The sequence below is a fragment of the Copadichromis virginalis genome, linkage group LG12 (assembly GCF_057382275.1).
Source record: "Copadichromis virginalis isolate Kocher_CV1m ecotype Utaka linkage group LG12, C_Virginalis_male_GT1.1, whole genome shotgun sequence".
NCBI lineage: Eukaryota > Metazoa > Chordata > Actinopteri > Cichliformes > Cichlidae > Copadichromis > Copadichromis virginalis.
In genome coordinates, this window is record NC_140629.1 from 14,405,757 (window position 1) to 14,426,748 (window position 20,992).

The 20,992-nt window shown below is 40.8% G+C and overlaps 2 protein-coding genes across 10 annotated transcripts in view; one reads left to right on the top strand and one right to left on the bottom strand.

Annotated features, from left to right (window-relative positions):
• Positions 1-2,902, bottom strand: part of adamts13 (ADAM metallopeptidase with thrombospondin type 1 motif, 13) — an 18,594-nt gene extending 15,692 nt beyond the window's left edge. For 2 of the 3 annotated variants that reach the window (XM_085474831.1, XM_085474830.1), the window contains exon 1: positions 2,793-2,902. In XM_085474831.1, coding sequence (XP_085330957.1) covers positions 2,793-2,897 — 105 coding nt within the window. In that variant the 5' untranslated portion in view covers positions 2,898-2,902. Of the gene's footprint in view, positions 1-1,115; positions 1,174-1,384; positions 1,539-2,792 lie in introns of all 3 variants that reach the window. The other variant, XM_085474835.1, reaches the window with a different exon arrangement.
• Positions 2,509-20,842, top strand: LOC146696640 (neuronal calcium sensor 1). Of its 7 annotated transcripts, none has more exons than XM_085474842.1 (10): positions 2,509-2,569; positions 3,675-3,795; positions 4,824-4,966; positions 15,638-15,776; positions 17,353-17,467; positions 17,563-17,641; positions 17,827-17,915; positions 18,004-18,081; positions 18,998-19,105; positions 19,219-20,842. In XM_085474842.1, the coding sequence occupies exons 3-9, from the start codon at positions 4,903-4,905 to the stop codon at positions 19,094-19,096; spliced, it is 663 nt and encodes a 220-aa protein (XP_085330968.1). In that variant the 5' UTR covers positions 2,509-2,569; positions 3,675-3,795; positions 4,824-4,902; the 3' UTR covers positions 19,097-19,105; positions 19,219-20,842. The 7 variants fall into 7 exon arrangements, with proteins under 7 accessions (XP_085330968.1, XP_085330966.1, XP_085330969.1 ...); XM_085474840.1 differs by lacking the exon at positions 2,509-2,569 and adding an exon at positions 2,953-3,017; XM_085474843.1 differs by lacking the exon at positions 2,509-2,569 and adding an exon at positions 3,007-3,069 and having other exon boundaries at positions 3,675-3,802.
• The last annotated feature ends 150 nt before the right edge of the window (positions 20,843-20,992 follow it).

The window sequence follows — 20,992 nt, forward strand, 5'->3', positions numbered from 1 at the left end:
CCACTGAGACCATAAAACTCATTAGGAAAGTATTTGCTGGGCTCATAGATCAAGCTACTGAAGGTTTGTATTTCCCACAGAGATTACTGAAATCTTTCTTGTTTTGGTAACAAAACGACCCCCAACCCCCTTTCACTTTTTACGTATCATTTTTCAGACCCGGAAACCAAGCCCACTTTTTAAATACAGTCAATAGCGTGGTTGCCAAGAAGGGATGGGCATTCTTCCAAAATCATCCATCATATTATAACCACAAAAAAAAAAGATAACCTTTTCTTTTTTTTTTGTAGCTCAGTGACTAATATTAGAAAATCATGCACATCCCTACCCCCAAGGCTAACAAACTTTACTCCCTAAATATTTGATGAATAATGAGGCTTTTACCTTTATTTGCAAACCTGTACACAGATGTCTCCCAATCTCTCTCTAGTCAAATTTGTGAATTTAATTTTTGTGGACGTTTACAAGACCTGCAAATCTATCATTAGAGTCATATATGAAGATGTGCAATAAAAACATCCCAGTCTGTATTCAGTTTCAAAACTGTGCTGCTGAGAAAAGCAGACAAGTCGGGCAAGTCTGCAGACACGTTTTCCTTTTGCCCGGAAATTTGTATTTTTAGCAAACTTTATTAAGCATAATTCACTGGATTTTGAACCCAGGCTTTCTCTGTGAAGGTCAAAAACTTGACCCTACCTTACAAAGTTAATATAGTACCTTACGAAGCCTATTTTCAGTAGTAACAGTATTTTTCTTTGACCACAACATTTTGTTTACTATGGTTGAATCAGAGTGTCAGCATTTTATGTTACTAAAAATAACCCACTCATAAGTGATATACATGTATTCAGCTATGTATAAGCTTTGATAAACTTCTGATACCTGAGCCCTCCACACTAGTAGTGTTTTTGGGGAGGACACTGAACTAACTTGCTCCTGATGCCAGACAAGCTCCTTGCATTCCAGCTCCACGGTCGAGTGTGTGTATGTGTGTGTCTGCTTATGTGAAACTCATTACAAAGTCCTTATAGAACCTGGCAAAGGTTGAATAATATTCCGTAAGTGGCCCTTAACACATTTCACAGTTAAGATATGAAAGGAATAAATAACAATACCAGTCTGCATCAGTACAGGGTGTACTCCACTTCTCACTGGGAAAGGCTCCACTGCGACCTTGAATTGGGTAAGCGAGAGAAGATGCATGGATGGATAAATATAAGAGTACTTGGATTCACTGAACAGTTATTGGATAGTCTGGGTCCTGACGAGAAAGCAAGTGAAAAGCAGTGAGTACACACATTTTTCTTCTCAAGAACATAACATAAAACCATATATGTAATAGCATGTACGGTGTTATGTTTAGAGGATGTGTGCACTTACATACCTATCAAGCAGCAGACTATGGCATCAGCAGCCGATTCACCAACAGGGGGACCTCAGAAATTCCCTCTCATGTTTCCATGGTGGTCACGCTTTAACTCGTGTTCTCATTATGCCTGAAGCCCTCTGGTGAAGTTATTTTAATTTTGACCAAAGGCCTGTGAGTGTTAAAGTTCATACTCAGCAGTGATTCAGCAGCCTTTTGCTGAAAATGTAACGACCCACTTACACACATCATTTATTCACACCCCATTGTTTGAACGGCTTGCTGCCCTAGGGAGGCTTTGAGACTGTAGATGGGCTTTTTAACAAGCTAGCAGATCAGTCTCTCCAAACATGACTTGATGTTATCGTTTTGTAACCAAGCTTTAAAAAAACGAAACCAAGCATATCACGAAACACAAAAACTATTTCAGTGTGTAACTTGGCTACCTGCCTTGTTTTCAACCATTAACATTAAGCGTGATAATTCACTATTAATGGAGGAAAGAGAGAGAACAGAGAGAGCAAAAGAGGCAGGTGATCTTTTTTTTGAGTATGGGCTGCTCTGCTGCTGACATTTGAAATCATTGAAAATAGCTTGTATTTAAAATGCCATTGATTTTAGGTGTTTTTTTTTTTTTAATAAGTCATTGAATATGTATGATGTGTTAATGAGAAACGCCATTAACAAATGCTAATCATTTCTGTGTTATTTGGTTTGGTGTGAGAATACTGAAAAGTTTAAACAAGTGCAGATATGGAAGTGGATTACTTTGTAGCTTTTAAACATAGCAATAAATAAATAAATAGAAAAAAATAAACCTTTCTTTACTTCACACTTAAAAAGTGATCTTTGTACAAACCAGTGTTATTAACGGTAGTTATTTAGGCCAAACGCTGTAAATCAGATATCATGTAAATTTGGAATTTTACCTCAAACGCAGGACTGCCTTCAATGGCATTGTGGGACTTGTAGTGTTGCTCAACCTTGACTGACCCCGACGAAGGACTAAAAGTTAGATTATTCTGAATCGTTTTAGCCCCTTTACTTAAGGAACTTTGATATTTATGCTAAAAATGTAACTTAGTGCATTTTAATTCAACCCTTTGCCACAATTAATTTTTGTCCGTTTGAACAACAAACTCAGAATTCTCAAGTTACAAACACTAACTTTGAATCCAGTGCAGTGATTAAACATTAAAAAGGGTAAGTGTCTAATTTGAGTGTTATAAAGACAAACCTCACCACCACTTTCAACCATTTTTTTTCTTTCTTTTTTTGTGTGTAAAACTGGGCAGGCAGACTGACCTGTAAACAACGTTACATATAATGTGAATGTGAGTCGAAAAGTTAACCTCTCGCTATATGCCCGGTGACACGTGTAAAGGCTCTTAAAGCACACAAAGAGTCAGTGTGTGTCCAGTGGTACCGCGACGTCAGTGTCTCTGGCACTGAGCTGAGTTGGTCGGGGCCATGCAGCAGAGGCAGCAACGTCACTCCCTGACGGCGGCATCAGAGCAGCACGGACGGCCATCCGCGCAGCAGCGAGTCGCTCACTCCGGAACTCGGCGAAGGAAGACGGCGTCGGACAGCGGCTTTCTGCTGTGGGGCAAATTTTTTCTTTTCACCGCGACTTTCCGCTTTTGTGGCTGAGGTAACCAGAAGCCGCTTTATATGGGAACGTTTTTTTCTTTATTCGTTTAAAGGTGTGTTTTCTGTTTTTTTCCTTGTCAACTAGCTACACGGAACAGCATGGGTACCAAACGTTTCGAGTACAATGACTAGCTTCCCGCACTGTAGCCATAAACTGAGGGTTGCTATGGTACTGCCAGGCAACATCCCACCTGCTGCTGCCTCGACTGTATGTATTTCTCGCTGCTGTCAATCAAAACACGTTGAAATTAATAAAAACAAAGCGCTTTTCGAGGGTTTTAACCAGGCTATACGTTTGTTGAGAATGTATGTATTTTAGTTGTGCTGTTTTGTCTTAGCCAGCTGTTTGAATCAGTCATTTCACAACGTGACTTCATTTTCTGCTCGTTTAGGCTGTGCTGATTTAACGCAGAATACTTTAATAGCAGCCTCTACAGTTAAATTGACAGCACTCTTCTAGCTGCATATTGTGTGATGCCTGCTGGCTACACTCAGCAGCTTAGGCAGTCACTACAAAGGTCGTCTTGTTTTGAGTGTTTTTCCAGTTAAGTGCCCATGTGTCTGTGGCTCTAGGTGACAGTCCAGTCCATTTCTCATGAAATACAGCACATGCCTGTCATTCCCTTTGTAACTGCTGTCTGTTTGTTTATTTTCATAGTGTCTGTGCAATATCCAGGACCAGAAGGCTTGAGCAAACGCAAAATGGTGATTACCAGCGTGGCATCCCTCGCAAAGACATCACTGGCCGTCGACGCAGAGTACAGATGTTTGCAGTGAAGGTGCATAGTGCGTACAGTAGTCTTCTAATTCTGTGGCTCAGACAGCTGCTGTGGTTAACCGTCAGTGCATGCCAACGCCCGGCCCACGGTACAAAGAAATTCCATTATCCCCATCTCTGTGACAGAGAGGAAGAAACCACCATGCCATGTTGTCATGAGGCCAGAAAAGGAGGGAGAATTATGAGTCAGAATGGAGGAGAAAAAAAAAAGAAAACTGTCACTCTTCAAATACACATCTAAACTTGGTAGACAGCTCACATGCTTATTTTAAGAGCAGCACCGGATCTCTTTTGTGCTGTTCAGTTGGCATCAGAGCTGTAGAACCATGAACAGACTTGGCGTCTTTCTGGTATCTTCTTTTTTTCCCCCCTAGAAATTATTACTGAAGCTTTTTAAAACTGTTTCTTTACACTGTGGTGTCTGTGTAAATTCCAAGGATTAGAGCTAACGTTTTAGAGCGAGCGCAAAGTGCAGCGGGGGGCATCCAAGTCGAGCTCTGTTCATTGTATTTTAGTTTACACACCTCCTTATCTCAGCTGTCAAGAGGGAGGACTCTTTTTCTACAGTAACTTACCCTGAGCAATAGAGATAGTGGTGGGAAAGGAGGGGTGGGAGGAGTGAGAAGAACAGAGAATGACTGTGAGGGAGCGAGCGTGCTTAACCCAGCCACTGAGTGACTCTTGTATCCAAGGACGAAGGTAGCAACGCGTCCAAACGCCACTCTTCGCCCACGGGCTGCTGTAAAGAAATGAGGCGGACACATAGGCGCTCCGCAGCGCTCGTATAGACTCAATAGCCTGCTGGGTCCTCTTCACGTGGTCCCCTGGGGTTTGACTCGTCTGTGTGGAGTGCTGATGGCTGAGCAGATCATGACCGCAGCTAGAGTGATATATACAGAACGATTAGCCTGAATGGGAGTGTTTTATTTCCTTTTCTGTCAAAGCAAACTCAAATAAAAGTGTCTTTCTCCTATCTCACCCGTGTCTTCGCACCTAAACTAGCCCCACTTCTCTTGCGTGTTTTGGCAGAGGAGCAGACTGGCGAGGACGTAGTAACAGGTGATACGTGCCAGCGTGGATTTGGGGGCGTCGAAGAGAGCTGAAGATCATGGGTAAATCCAACAGCAAGCTCAAGCCAGAGGTGGTAGAGGAGTTGACAAGGAAAACCTACTGTGAGTAACTGAAAGTGTGTTTGTTTTTTGCTTGTTCTTACAAAGAAAAACTTTGCAGAAACTTTTTCTGTGAGCTTGTCATAGCCTGTTGGCCTGAGGTTAAAGAACATACAGCTTGCAATAGGAATACATAATACAGAGTTTATTGCTGCGGTTTGCTAATCTCATTTTCCACCCACTGTGCACCACACAGGCTTAAGAGTAAATAACGCTGCCTGCTGGGATGCTTTGGGATGCTATACATTTTTCACCACTGACAGAGCAGATGTCAGTTGCGAATGATCTCCTCATTTGTTTCAAATTTCAGATTCTTGAATGTATCGCAGACTGCAATCAGCTAAGGCTGAGTAAAAAGTTGCAAGCGGGGGTCTTTAAGTTACGCTGAGGACATAGTAGAGTTTGTGGCAGCTGTAATGATAGCTTTTCTTTACCGATGAGAATGTGGTTTTATGTGCTGTGCTTGTAAACATGCTGTATGTTCTACTTCTAATGTGACAGACATTGATAAATTTAAACGTAGAAAGGGTAAATCAATTGTGCTTGTGCTTGTGCCGCCACACTTATAAATTGCATTCCTGCGTCAAGATCGATGGATGGGGTGGACTCACAGAAAGGGGACTGACCCTCCGATAAAGAACTGTAGCGAAGGTGCGACTTTGTAATTATATCTTCGATTGTTGTTCCCGTTGATGCATTAGGGTGCAAATTGACTGTATTTCTACCATCTTACCAGCCGTTGCTTATCAACGTCTGCTCAGCTATCACTTTGGATCACATTTCTAATTACCACCAGCAATGTCTGCTTGGTATCCACTATATTAACCACTTGTGTGTTATTTTTGGAGCACAGCATTGCTATTATTATTATTATTATTATTTGAGCACCGTGGTGTGCAGGTGTGGGTGGGAGTTGACATCCCCTGGCTGCTTAATGACAGTGTTATTTGTGTGGTTGGTCTCTCCACAGCAGAACCAAGGAAGGCTGTTGTAGCAGGAAATTGCTGTGGAGGAAGATTAGACTTCATGCTGGGCTGGACTGCTTGCTGCTGTCCCTTTCTCTCTCTCGCTCTCTCCCCCTGTCTGACTGGTTTTCTCATTCTCTCTTAACCTTTCACCCTGTCTCTTTTGCTTTTCCCCCTAACCGCCCTCTTTGAGCAGGGAATGGAATAGTATAATTAGGATCTTATCTGGTTAGCATCGCTGAGAGGGGCTCTGAGCTTTTCTCTCCCAGCGTGATCGTTCTCTTGTTGCTACTGTTGTTGCTTGACTTGAGACTATCGTTTCTGCTTTCCTTCATCCTGTTACCTCTTTCTCTTGCGCTCCCATGAGAAGCGTAGTCTGCCATTTTAGTCAATGCTTTCCTTTGGTCCTTGACAGATTGGGGACTCAGTAAATTTCCCTGTGCCCCTCTGTTTGTTTGTGTTTGTGTGTGTCTGGTAAAAGATGCAGGATGTTTTGCACAGAAAATAATGTGTGTTAAAAGGTAAACAGCAAGGCCAGAATTGAGGCCCATTTATTTACGAGGAATAAATGCTGACATCTGGATTTATTGTATTTTAGAAAATTTCTTATGAGCATATTTTTGGAATTTTTTTTTTTTTGTTATCGTCAGTAAAACACCTTCAGAGACAACAGTAGGCTGTGCAACAGCTCTCACTAATGAGTGATTTTTCTGGTCTTTAGTGGAAAACAGTAGGGAATAGTTACAAACTCGCTCCTCCCCATAAATGCTTCCCTGAATGACTGTTCTGGCATTACATGGAAGGACCAGCAATCCTATTAAAATGTCTGCAGGATGTAGCATAGGCCCATGTATCAGCATGAAGATTTTTTCTTTTTCTTTTTTTGAAGTGAAAAGAGACAATGACACTCATAGCGATGGAGGCACAAGCTGAATGTGTTCTAGCTAGACCCTGCAGGGCCAACGACTGAGTGGGCCCCGCACCCTCCTGCAACTGGCTGATTGCATTATTGCCCATTGCCGCTGACTGAGTTATGTAACACAGTTTTTTATTAAATCGCAGCCATGGTAAATTGCCTCAATTTCTGACTGCAGCAATGGCTTTTGAGGCCAATTTAATGCTAGCTTGGCTTGGCTAAAAGTAGTGAGATTGACCCTGTCATTTACTGACCAGAAAATGGTCACAGGATGAGTTTCTCGGTTTAAATGCTGAGCAGAACAAATTGAGATGGAGATATATGCAGAGCTCCTTATCCGTAGTCCCTGTATTGTTTTGCTCTTGATCTGAGGTAGTCGCATTATCACAAACATTTGGTAAATATCATGTTTTGTGTTTCAGGTGTTTATTTTCTTTTTTCCCAGATTTGTTGTGAAGGTTTTTTAAATTTGTCTGTCTCCTACAATGCGAGACTGCTGGATAATGTAATTTTATATTTTTATTTTTATTTTTTTACAGGAGAATGTAGCCTTGCTTACTCAACACTTTTTACCCTCTCTGTGTTTTACCTGGCTAGTAACCATGACTATGAGCTGCTCAAGGTTCAACATTACAGTAGATGAAATTAGTGATTAAGTTACTGTCGTTTTGTTGTCTTTAAAAGCCTTTTACTTTCCCCCGGGCCAAACAGAAGTGGTGGTAGACAGCATCTATTGTCAGCTTGCTGCAGCAGCAGCAACATGAGTTCAGAGAGCCTCTCAAAAGACCACCTGGTTAAACTAATGCTATTGATTTCCAGCCCTTTTTTTTCATTAGTAATCCCAGGAGCCAAGAGGCTGAAAATTACTTTGGTTACTTGAGAGAAAGTAAAGAGACAAGGGAAAGGCATGTGGGAATGGTTGATTACATACTGGCAGATAGTAGTGCTTGTGTGGGCATGATAACACATCCTGCCACATAAACAGTTCTTTTTCTTAAATCAGTGGCTGACCTTCATTCCCTCTGCTTTCCTCGTCTTTTTGTGGCTCTCTAGGGTTTACTCCCACTTGTCTACTGCTATACAGAATATACTAGAATTAATGAATTCTATTTTCAGCAAAACAAAAGCTGTATTCCAATTAGGGCTGGGCCATATTATACCGTTCACGGTAATACCGGTATAATGTTAGGCAACGATAGGAAAATGAAATATCGCGATAGAATATGAGTAAACCGCGCATGCGCAGTGCCTTTGTTTTCATACGCACATGGCCGATTGTTGAGTGAAACAGATGAACCAGAATTGGTTTGTAAAAATGGTGCAACTTCAGTGATGTGGAACTGGTTTGGTGTTTGTCCGTCAGATACACGACAAAGCACTTTTTTTTTTTTGCAGAACATGCAAGCGGCCGTCGTTATTGTCAGACTAAGATGCTCTTAAATCTGGGAGTAATCTGGGTCCTAAACTCCGTATGTTTCAGGTCAAACAACACTGCAGCATCACTGAGAGTTTAAAACTCTCTAAATTCTTTCATCTTTAATAAAACGATCAGCATTGCTGCTTTACCAGGTGTAACTATGAAGTTTAACTTCCAGGCATCCATGAAAACAAAATTTATTACATTTAACTGAGTTAGAAGTTAGCAGGAAGCTAGTGGAAGTTAGCTCGCTAGTTTCGCTAGTTACCTAAGCATGATATCCGGTTGTTCAGTCTGACGTCACTAGCCGTGTCTGGGTCTAAACTCCGCTGCAGGTCCATATATCAAACGATCACTATGGCATTACTGAGAGTTGAAAAACTGTCTAAAGTCTTTCATCTTTAATAAAATGATCAGCGTTCTGCTCTACCAGGTGTAACAATTGAGTTTAACATCCAGGCATCCATGAAAACGGAATTTATGACATTTAACGGAGTTAGAAGTTAGCAGGGTGTTAGCTCGCTAGCTTCTATCTAAATACAATATAGCATGTCCTGACTGCGGGGTTTTGGAAACAAATTAAAACGTACAGCTCTGCTATCACTTCCAGCATAAATGAAGACAGAAAACTAAACAGCAGTGACGTTTGTAGGGTTACTGAAGTTGGGCTAGCTGGTATATAATGATTTGCTACGTGACCGCTAGCGACACAGCTATGTTAGCATAATATAAACAAGCTAACTTTTTTTCCACTCGATAAAAGTTAACGTGAGTTTTCTCGGTGGTCAGGAACAAATGTAATCGCATGGCAGGATGCTGTAAAAGGACCAAACTTCAGCCAGGAGAACAACTGAGATAATCCATCCATAATACGAGGTTAGTCATTCATATACTGCTGCATGGGCTGGGCTGTAGTTACATCCTAAGGTTTTAAAAACTGAGCTTAAATAAATGATTAGCGGTAATAAAAGCCGAGGGAGGTCAACAGGGATCACTGACTGTTTTAGGAGCTTTTTGAGATCAAATATCAGAAAATACATGTTAACAACACAAAAGCCATATTAAACGCAGACTACTTTAGACCCGGAAGTAGGATTCGTAGCGTCATCACTGAACAACCGCATGTTCTGACTGAGAGATTTCTGAAAAAATTCAAACGTACAGCTCTGCTTTCACTTCCAACATAAATGAAGACAGGAAACTAAACAGCAGTGACGTTTGTAGGGTTACTGAAGTTGGGCTAGCTGGTATATAATGATGTGCTACGTGACTGCTAGCGACACAGCTACGTTAGCATAACATAAACAGTGAAGCTGGAGGACAAACACTAACACTTTTCCACAACTGAGATAATCCATCCACAATACAAGGTTAGTCATTAATATACTGCAACAACATGGGAATAGAGCAGCTGCCAGAGAATTCAACATTAATGAATCAATGGTACAGAAGTGGAGGAAGGAAGAAGAATGAGTTTAATAAAGTTTGATTTATCTGACTGTTTTGTTTCACTTAATGTGCGTTATAATCCCGTGCACCTTATGGTCCGAAAAATACGTACTGCACACTGCAGTTTAATGTTGCAAAGCACCTCTTTTTAACTTCAGTGGATATTATACATGGTTATGCTCAGGATATGTCAGCCCATTTCTACTGGAAATGCCTTTTGGTTAAACTTTCAGCAAGGAATTTGCATTTGCACTGTTACATTTTTATAAAGCTTTAATGTACATAAAAACCAGCTTCTTGTTTAAGTGAAAATAAATGGAAGGTTGTCTTTTTGCGCTAGTAATGTTGTGGAGTTGTATTTTGTCTCACATCAATTATATCGTCAGTTAAATCGTTATCGCAAATTTTCAAATATATCGTGATAAATATTTTTGGCCATATCGCCCTGCTCTAATTCCAATAATTGCATGTTGAAACTTAATGTTTTTTTTGTTGTTGTTGCATAAAACATGTTTGAAAGCCTAGTACCAATATGGTTGGCTACCAGGCTCCTCTATTGTGTCTGATATGCTAAGTTTTGCATCTAGCTAATGTCACTCTTTATTTCTCTTACAGTTACAGAGAAGGAGGTGCAGCAGTGGTAAGTGTGTGCATGCATTTTTAATGAGATTTTTTTTTTCCTTTGTTCATGTGGGGCTAGTCAAATATTAGCATTTAGCAGCGTCTTCAGTGACAAAGCTCGCTGGAGTTAGACGCTCCTTTCAGGTTTACTCCTTTGCATTAATCTGACAGCATCTGAATGTGCTGGTTTCATGTTTTTTTTTATATAAAAGATACTGTGTCATTTTTAACACACCACAAATCCAAACTGCATGCTGTATTAACAGATTGGCAGGCACAAAAGTTTGACTCAAAGTGTCTCTTCATGAATTGCTTGGCTCACTGATAGCATGGTTGTCTTTGGAGAATGCCTTTAATTGCAATAATGTGAGAAATAATAGCATCTTGCTGGCTGTGTTTCTAATTTACAAAAGGTATTTACCTATGATGCACTCCTGATTTAGACCATCCGGTGGAGATCGCGCTCTCTATCTCTCTCAGCCTTTGTGTGAGGGGCAGTGACGTGCAGCATACATAAACGGAAAAATACACACTCGAGAAAGATATTTACAAATGCGGTCACACTCAATTAGAATCGATGTTGAGAGCTGTCGTCGTCACGATTAAAACAATTCTTTGGCACGTAAAGTGAAAGGTGTGCATCACGATCAGGTAAACACAGTGACCTTGACAGATTGACGAGGTCAGCATCGTTACATGTCCCAGGTCTCAAAAGGGTCAGGAAGTTTTACATTGACCCAGCTGGAAAAAACCCTTTTCGATGTATCCCTTCTCAGGATTCGTTTTCTTGAGTCAGCAAACAGTGTTGCTGGATTTGGTTTGATAGTCGATTTGGAGCCATCTCCTTCACACTTCCCTGAAGACAGATGAGTTCTGAAAATAGAATGACTTTGAAGCCTAACTGAGACAGAATGACTTTGAAGGCTGATAATACTGATACAAACATTTCCATGATGCATTCCTCCACAACCTTTTTGCTCTGTTTGCAAAAGGGATGTCTGATAACAGAGGAATGGCAGGGGTGCAAGCTGTTTCACTTTCAGGCAGTCATGACTACTTGGCCACAAAACCTACACAAGGTTGCTCATTAGTAATCCTTCCTGTCAGATTCTGTTCCTATTAGTCACTGTGACCTGAGCCAAGATGGGCTCATAGAGGTCTAGCCTTTGTCTGATCCCCGTCTATGTTAACAGCGTTAAAACATGCACGTCAATGTGTCAAAACGAAGCAAATTCATAAAACAAAGACAGTTTAAGCCAGGATATTGCATAAAAGTGGGCCCGGAGCAATCTGCTTTTATTGTTAAGGTGTGAATTTATGGATCTTTTTGTGAAGGGACAATTTGACAGCCTCTGGCAGATGGATAAGAAACAATGCTTTCTTCATTAGCGGAGATGATTCAAGCGTGAGCACAGTCATCTCTTTTGTTTGCCGGGTGGTGCTATTGGGCTATTATTTCTTTGAAAATCCAAATCAAAGTAGACCATAAATCAGAAAAAAGAGCTCTGTAATGAAGTGATGACTCTTCAATGTTCACATTTTAGTTCTCCTCCTTTTGACGTTTGCATTTCATGACCTAATTCCACATGCGTGAAAAGAGCTTTGCCTTTAGAACTAGTTGCTCTTCATGTTTCCTGTTGGGGAGTTTTTTTGCAGGGGGAAAGGGAGCCACGGCACATAGCAGTAGTACAGCAGCATTAGATATCACTGGACATTGGCAGGTCCAGAGCCTTCGAGCTGGCCTGTCTCTAGGGCTGCCTGAGTGCACTGGGGCGGAAACCCTCCCCTCCCCAAACCTCCACCCCGCCGGCTGTGCAGCCAGCTAGCTCGCCATCGCTCTCGCTGTCTTTCACAGGAAAGTTTGCACGAGCCCTCACTTGAAGATCAGTAGCAATCAACACGGCTGAGTGTGAGGGATGAGAGGGAATTTTACCAGGGGGAATGCCAGATGGCGTGTAATTAGAGCACAAGCACAGACACAGAAGAATTAGCAGGGTTAGATAAATGCCTGTGTTGTGCATTAAATTTATTCTCCTTTCTAATTCTCCTCTAAGGGAACATCATTAGTATGCCTGCGGCCTACCTGAAATCAATAACTAAATGCCATAGCTCAGTGATGTTCCCTGCCAGCTAGGCAGGAGCAAAAGAAACATCCTGCACAGTACCAAGCCACCGTGGTAGATGCCAAAGAACACAACCAGTGCCAGAAAATAAATATCTTATCTTCATCCCAGCACCCGAGAGTAGTCTGATCCACAATGTCACATCCCCACAAGTACAGCACATAGTTGCACTATTACACCGCTTCAAGTACAGGCTGAACGTGTGTGTGTCTTAGCACTAATGTCACCAAGTAGGATCTCTTGTACATGACGTGTTCTTGGCAAATGAAAGTGATTCGTATTATGAGCAGCTGACACTGCAAACATGTTTACACGTTGGTGCAGTGCTTACTGTATCCACTATATCTACAGTTTGAGTGTACAGTGCATATGTAAATTAGCTGTTGTATAGTTGATGTGTTTCCCAAAGTTTGGGATGCTGTGCAAAATGTCAGTAAAGGTGCACTTCACTGTTTAAACCCTGCTTTTTGTGGAAATTGTGCAAAGACAGCGTATCAAGTTGTTTTATGATTTTTTTTTTTTTTTTAAATTTTTTAATTTAATTTTTTTTTTTAAATTTGATGCTAGCAAAATGTTTAACAAAAAAGGGGCAGGCTTAGTAGTCTGACTTATTCTTGCCGTTGTTCTTTTAATGTTACAGTTAAGTGGCTGTCTGGTTGATGCACAATTGATTTCACTTGAAATAAATAGTTAATTATTTAAATATTCAGCTATTAAAACTGAAACACTGTGGAGCTGTAATAATAATAATCATAAGATGAAATGCACTACTGCGTCATTAGAGCTCTTTTATTTTATCATGTGTAAGAAATTATTTTATAATTGTTGGCCTGTTGCTATTAACTGCTTAAATGTCACTGGATTAGTTTTGCATACAAGTATATTTACAGGTCTAAGGAAATACTACTATAGACACTGTAGTCAGGCGTTCTCACATTTTGAAACCTTGAAAATGTTGTAGATGTGCTAAATTACTGGAAGATGTTTTCTAAGATGGTAATTCCTTATGAGTTGCAAAAAGGGGGGGAATCCTTATTTACGCAGCTCTAAGGTACTCAAGTGATTTTAGCATTGCATTAAAAAAAGATTGAGTTCCTCTGAAAGAGCAAAAAATTAAAAAACTGTTCAAAATTAAAGCAGCCGAGTCCGCCCTATCCTTTTATCCATTTCCCATAATGCAACAGAAAATCACCTTCCATTAGACTGCACTTGCATCTTAAATGCTTTCTCCTCTTAAATGCCATACCTCCTGCTTGCAACACAGGCTTTTTGTTAAATTTTAAGGCTCGAGCTAAAGTCGAGAAAACCCAAACTACATCAACAGTCACTCAGTTTTTTTGTTTTTTTTTTCTATAAAGTTCCTTTTAAACCACAGAAGATTTGCTTTCACAGCCCGAGAAATGCTCCTGATGGGTGAACTGAGCCTTTGTGTGTAAAATTGATGGGTTGCCCTTCTAAAAGCCTTCTTTTTGCCATGCATAATGGCTCAAAACGCAAAGCAACAAAGTGTCTGGACAACATCATTTTTGCTGATCTTCATCTCAGTGAATTCATTTATCCTCTGGACAGAGAAGGATATAAAACAGCATTTTTGCCACGATTCTCAACACATTTCCAAACTGTGATTTTTGCCATGCAGTGTCTTGTTACTTATTAGAAAACAGATGCCAGTGCATCTTTAAGCGCATGCATCAATATGGGAGTGCTAATTTATTTTTGCTTGTCTGCAATGAGCTAAAATTTGCTGATATTTGACCCTCCTGATCTGACATTATTTAAAAAAAAGAGCAAACTAGATGTGATATTGACAGAATAAGAATATTTATTTTAGATGTGATTCGATGAATTCATATTCCTCTCACTGTGGGTGTACCTATGATACAGTCTTCAGTGCCTGAAAGCAGTAAACGGAGAATTTGAATGCACTGTACTAACGGTTTTTGTACTAATTGTACTAGTTTTTGTACTTGTAATGTTCTGTGCTTGAACATGAGCACTGTATGTACAGTATGATAGAGCACATTTCATTGTCTTCAGTCTTTTCTTTGATATTCCCCCGTCAAGCATTAAAAATGACAAAAGAATTCAGGTGAAATAGGTCGGCTGTGGATTACGATATGCATTGCGTTCGGTTCTTTGAATACCAATCAGGTTATAGCCTGCATAGTTAAGCTAGGCTTTCTTTTTTTTTTCCCTGCATGTATCTCCAGATAATTCATATATGAGAATTTTGTGGTTCTGCTCTCTTCTCGCTTTTCTTCTCACTGAACTTTTTCCCAGCTGCTCCTCAAAGCTCCTTGCCTATTTCTTTGACTGTAAGGAGCTGGCTTCATTATCTCCCGGGCAGATTAAAAGTAAAAGAGTTTAAGAGGAGTGAAGAGTCAGAGTGTGAGTGGAAAAGATCGCCCCTGGCCTTCATTCTTCATCAGAACGCGCTTTCTCTGGCCTTAATTATAGCCCAGTCTTATTACGAACAGCCAGAGCTTAAGCAGAGACGAACACGCAGTGCTCCCTTGTGTGAACTTGTGTCATTTTTGCTGTTGATTAAGAGGAAAAGCTTTTTGCAATGCTTTTTATAACTAGAGTGTTATTATTTCCCTGTCATGTCCTCCTCCTCCTACTATTCATCTAAGATTTATTTTTGTAAAGACTAAATCTCGCTTACTTGCTTCCTAACCTGTTCCTGTGTGGTTAGACTCTGTGGATGCAGACTTCCCTTATGAAGACATAGAAGAACACTGCCTACCTTTGAGTGATTGCGCTTGAAATTGCTTATGAAATGCTTCTATATTTAGGCTAATAGAGATGTTAAGTCACTCTCCAGATATGGTATTTCCAGAGGGCAAGAGGAAGCTCTCAGACTTATCTACCAGCCACGCATATTATCAAAAGAGGAGCAGAGAGTAATTTGATTAGAGTTAACCACCCTGGGCTTGCTATTGGATTAAGGCGATCGTCTTATCTGTGAATGAGACAAATAGCTTTGCACTTTACCTTTTTGATCTAGCGCACTCTTTCAGACTGAATCAGTAATGCCTATGGTAAGAGTGAGGAGGTGACTTCAGTCTACTGCTGCTGTCCGTTCTAGTCTTGATTATGAATTCTCGTTTCGTATGGTTGCATTGCATAAGGCTGTATTACTTTTTAAAATAATCTCACAGTGCGCTCTGTTTTTCTTTTTAGGTACAAAGGTTTCATCAAAGATTGCCCGAGTGGGCAGTTGGATGCTGTGGGTTTTCAGAAGATATACAAGCAGTTTTTCCCTTTTGGAGATCCCACAAAGTTTGCCTCCTTTGTCTTCAATGTTTTTGATGAAAATAAGGTTTGTAAACAAATTCATATGTTTTATTAGCCTTTTAGGGTGTGTAGGGAAATATTAAAATACCCTTGCTAGTTCACAGTAATATGATCATTTGGGGCTGGCATTGCCGTTAGATAAAAGGAGTCTGAGGAGAGGGCTAATCTGGAGGTTTTTGTTCAGATCATGTCAGTTTGTGAGAACAGCATCTCTTTCTTTGTGAACATCTAGGGACTACTGAGCAGAATAAAAGAGAAGCGTTGTAATCTTTTTCATTTTAATTATTATTCCAGTGCCATTATTGTTGTATTTTTCCCCCTCAGAGCTGTAGTCTCTCACATCTGTATACACACAGTTTTTGAATGAGAGCTGTTTGTTTTGGGCATTGTCATAAAAATTATAGGCAAAAATGTAATTAACTATTTCCCCATTGGGACGTGTACATTACCTACAACTGAAGAATCTAGCAGTGCCAGTGCAGATATTCTTTCTGTGATGCACACTGAGTGCTCACATTATGTATTTCTGGCAACATTAGCACAAAAAGAACCTGGATATATTTTACACTTAAAGATATTATATTACACTAGGTACCCCTTCTTTTTGCTCAAAAAGGAGCAACGAGCTGCAGTGGAGTCTTCGTGTCTACAATAACCTATAATTGTAACCCAGAGAATGTGCTGTTCTCTTTATGGGGTGAGGGTTGGAGGATGTACTGGCAAAGCCAACAAGATAGATGCATTTTTCTGAAGAAATCCACCTCACTGTAGCTGTACGTGATCATTGTGATTGTGTTTGGGGACACAAACTGAAGAAGAGCAGTTCGCAGAAAGCTGCTGAGCCCCCCGGAGGTGTATTGACTTGAGTTAAAAGGCTTTGTGTCAGGAAGATCACACAATCCCCTTCATCTGATGTTTATCTGTGACCTTCATTAGCATTACGCACCCCGTAGTTAGAGAATGCATTGATCGTAGCAGTTTTTGGGACTTGTGCGATCTGCAACACATGACTTTAGCATTTTCTGTCTAGTCAGCTGTCTGGTAGAGATAGCATTAGCTGACCCTGAGGGGCACAAAAACACCAGGCTTTTTTCCCCTGCTTTAAAGAATACTGTGGCTAAACTTGCAGTGGGCAGCTGACTTAGCAGAATGTAGGAAGACGACAGACTCCGTCAGCTGCTTGAAACAGGAAGTCATAACATGATGGATTGGTTTGAATTAATGGCGTCTGAGAAACTTTGAGTTGTGTTTTTATGATTTAGAATCAAGTCAGTAGACCACTCTTTGATGCACAAAGTGTGGATTTAAAAGTGTAATTCGTCTTTTTTTTTGTGGGGTTTTTTGTTTTGTTTTGTTTTTTTAGCTCAGCGAGTCACATTTTAACAACACTTAGAGAAAACTAAATTTCAGAGTGGAACGGTTCCTGCCCCGTTGGACAGAATGATCACTCGCGTCCATTCGTGATGTGAAATGACTGGAAAATGCGAGGCGTCTTTGCTCCCCGTATGTTGTGGTCGTATGTTTGCCTGCTGTAATTTTTAGACTTTGAGCCAGTAGCATTCTTCTTACTAATGACCAGAGGTGACATATTTCTACCTCAGGAGAGAGCCAGGTGCGAGGCAAAAAATAGCATCTGACTTGGAGCAAACGTCTGGCCCCATTTTCAGAAGAATCCAGCAAGGACATCATGAAAAGAACAGGACAGAGTTTGTGAAAGTACAGCCACTGCAAGTGTGAAGTGAGAGCCTCGTCTTGTCTCTGGGCCATTTCTCTTCACTCTCTTTCTCTCCCCTCTCTCGGTCGCTCTGCAGGATGGACGCATCGAGTTCTCCGAGTTCATCCAGGCCTTGTCAGTGACTTCCCGGGGGACTCTAGATGAAAAGCTGCGATGTAAGAAGATGGAATCTCCTCTCTTGTTGTTAATATTTAAATGACAGGAGTACAGACTTCTAGAGAGAAAAACGGCAAATAAAACCTTGACTTAATTTTTAAACCTGTGACAAAGTGTGACGATATTTATCCTCCTTTTTCACCCACATGAAGCCCACATATTTTAACTTCTTGTCTTTGTACAGGGGCTTTTAAATTATATGATCTCGACAATGATGGCTACATAACCCGAGACGAGATGCTGAACATTGTAGATGCCATATATCAGATGGTGGTAAGTTTTCCCAAACATTAGAGATCTAATCCTGACTCGTTTTAATGCAAACACCATATGAAGCATTATGATGTTGCTGATGTCGTAGGGGAACACTGTGGAGTTGCCTGAGGAAGAAAACACACCAGAGAAGCGTGTGGACCGCATTTTTGCAATGATGGATAAGGTCAGTGTTTGAGTACTAGAGATGTAATTAGTAGGGGTGCAACGATATTCGTATCGATATTGAACCGTTCGATACAGTGCTTTCGGTTCGGTACGCATATGTATCGAACAATACAACATTTGTAATTTATTTTATCAACTTTCCTTCTGACGATGCTGTCTGTGTTGAGCTGCTTTGATGACCTCACACACCTCCTTCAAACTTGGCTCCGTCAACTTGAACTCTACTGATGGTGGGGCAGGGTTGATGAGAGCTTTGTTTGGTCCCAAGTCTTGTTCCCTCAATGGGTCACTCGTGGTCTCATGAAGGAAGTTATTCACCTCCTCTGCTGAGCACTCCAACTGCCCGCTTCGCTTGACCCCTAGTAAATAGTGATAGAGCAATATCTGATATTCATTGAGACTGACATTGATATAGTCATGAGTTTAACTTTATTAGGGCTTTCGTCTACCTTTGTTGCCACCCTCGGGGCTTTGATATGGACGCTGTTAAGTTTAGAGCTGTTAGCTGTATTCATCACAGTGTCACTAACACCGCCTGCAGTCTATAAACATCATATATATATATTCTCCTCCACCTCTAGCGCTCAGTGCTGGTGCCCGCTCTGTCAGCTCCAAGAATCTACTCGGCTTTAGTGAAAGATGAGATGCTGCCTGCATGGGCGTGTTTGTCAGCTCACTACTGCCAAGATCAGCCCATTGGAGTAACTGTGCAGCACAGCAGCACTTAGTGATTTGTATTAGCTGAGAGTGGTGACTGTCCAAGTGCACTGAACCAAACATCAGTCCCAATAGCGTAGAATAGGGGCAACATGACATGGCCTGAGATGCTTTTTTGCCCCCTGCTGGAAGGTGTGTGTAAAAGCATCACAGGGCTTCAGCTCGATATATTTTTCTGTTTTTGTGTCGTGTTGCAGAATGCAGACGGGAAGCTGACTCTCCAGGAGTTTCAGGAAGGATCAAAGGCAGATCCCTCAATTGTTCAGGCATTGTCACTCTATGATGGACTTGTGTAGGAATGTAAGGTGAGTGGGGTATTAATCAGCTGCTACCTGCATACCTACCCGCATGGGTGATTTTTCAGTTCCCGGTCATGCTTCAGCCTCACAGTAATGCTGTGTAATTTCTATTTCTTCAGAGCAAAGAATACAGAAAGGAACTTCAGTCTGCGGGTTGAAACCAAAGTGAAGAAGCCACTTTCTGCTCTTGAGTTTGTTCTTATGAATTATTCATCTGGCTCATTTGTTTACTGGCAATCAAATATTCTTGCAGCGCTGAACGAAGAGCGAGACAGGACCTCCTCTCACTGGCTAATGTAATGCACTGGCTGCTGCCAATTGTTGCTGACATCCTGCTCAGCGTTTTGTCAACTGTGAAGTGAGCTTGTGAAGACTTTTTTTTTTTTTTTTTTTTTTTTTGTAGTAACACAGCAGCTCTGTTAGTGATTACCCAGCATGCTCTGAACACAACCAGGTATCATAACTCAACTGCTCCACTCACATCCCTCTTACACCTCAGATGGATCCCACTCAGCTTCCCCCCACTGTCCGTTACACACCAGTGCAGCACCATCACACTAATAATGGGAGGAAGCCACATTTTAACTCGATCACCCAGAAGCAGATTGCAAACTTTTCTACTCCCAAGTATCTGCCCATCTGCGTTTCCAATAGCGGACTGTGAACAAATATATCGTCTGATGTGATAGCGAATCCAAACCTGTCTGCAAAACCCTCCGTTGTTTGTGCGTGCTTCTGCAGCTACGCAGCATCGCATCACACCCTTGAGTAACTCTGGACCTTTGGAGTATTGTGTAGTGCGAGGTACTGAATTCCTGTGGAGATGTTCGTGTGCATCTTGTTCACATGCTGTAAAGCGGCAGATGCAAAGTGAACTGCTCACTCAGAGGAACTGTGCTGCTGCTTCATCACCACACAGAGAGACTCTAAACCACAGGAGAATCTGTCGGGGGGGAAGAAAGTGTTACTTTTGTGATAATGTGAACACTAACTTAAAGACACAAAGCAGTATAGTGTGTATTATATAATGTAAATATAATGGTAATTTATTTTCTGCTTTTTTTTTTTTTTTTTTTTTTTTTGCTGCATTTATGGGAATTTCCTCATAAATATGGAATGAAGTTTTATTTTTAAATCAAAGGTTGTTGAAATGTATTGCACTGTATTTTTCATTATTGTTGCCCGATTCTCATTTTTGTCACGCCCCGAGGTTTCCTTTTCTCAAGAGAGCAGGGTTTTTGTTTTGTTTTTTCATGTGAGGAGGAATTTTGAAGTAGCACAGAGTTTTCTATGGATTATTTTGCTGTGTTTGCAGCCCGTGCATCCCATCGTGGTTCAGTCTCCCTGCTGTTGTTCGCTCTGCTGCCCCCGCCTCTCGAATGGCCCGGCCAAGCAGCCCAGCCCGGTTCTCACAGCAGCCGAATTGAAGCTCAGTATTTCTTTGGAGAGCACCCTCAGCAACACAAAGCCGTGGTCACTGAGAGCCACAAACGGACATCATTTCTGACTGTGAAGCTTTTGTGAGCTCTGTGGTTTCAGTTGTCTGCTTGGTATTTGTTCTGTGTGAGACCTGCGCATGTATTGATGCCTTTTTTTTTCTCCATTGGATTGTTTCATTTTGAGCATTAAGATGTTTTTCAGCTTCACTGATCTTTATGCCTTATGCAAATTTACTAAATTCTAAATGTCATTTTCCTGTTGATTGACAGTATAAGAGCACAGAATAAAATGCATTTAAGTGGCTATCTTTTCTATTACTGTATCCTTAGTTTGTAATGGATAGAAAACTTTCATTTAAAAAAATAAAAAAATAAAAAAATAAATAAATAAATAAATAAATAAATAAAAAAAAAAAAAATATATATATATATATATATATATATATATATATAT

Excerpts from the sequence above, each read along its gene's own strand:
- LOC146696640 (XM_085474842.1), top strand. The coding sequence starts at position 4,903 with ATGGGTAAATCCAACAGCAAGCTCAAGCCAGAGGTGGTAGAGGAGTTG. Across the intron at positions 4,967-15,637 it reads GTTGACAAGGAAAACCTACT|GTACAAAGGTTTCATCAAAG; the intron begins GTGAGTAACTGA and ends TTTTCTTTTTAG. Across the intron at positions 17,916-18,003 it reads ATGCCATATATCAGATGGTG|GGGAACACTGTGGAGTTGCC; the intron begins GTAAGTTTTCCC and ends CTGATGTCGTAG.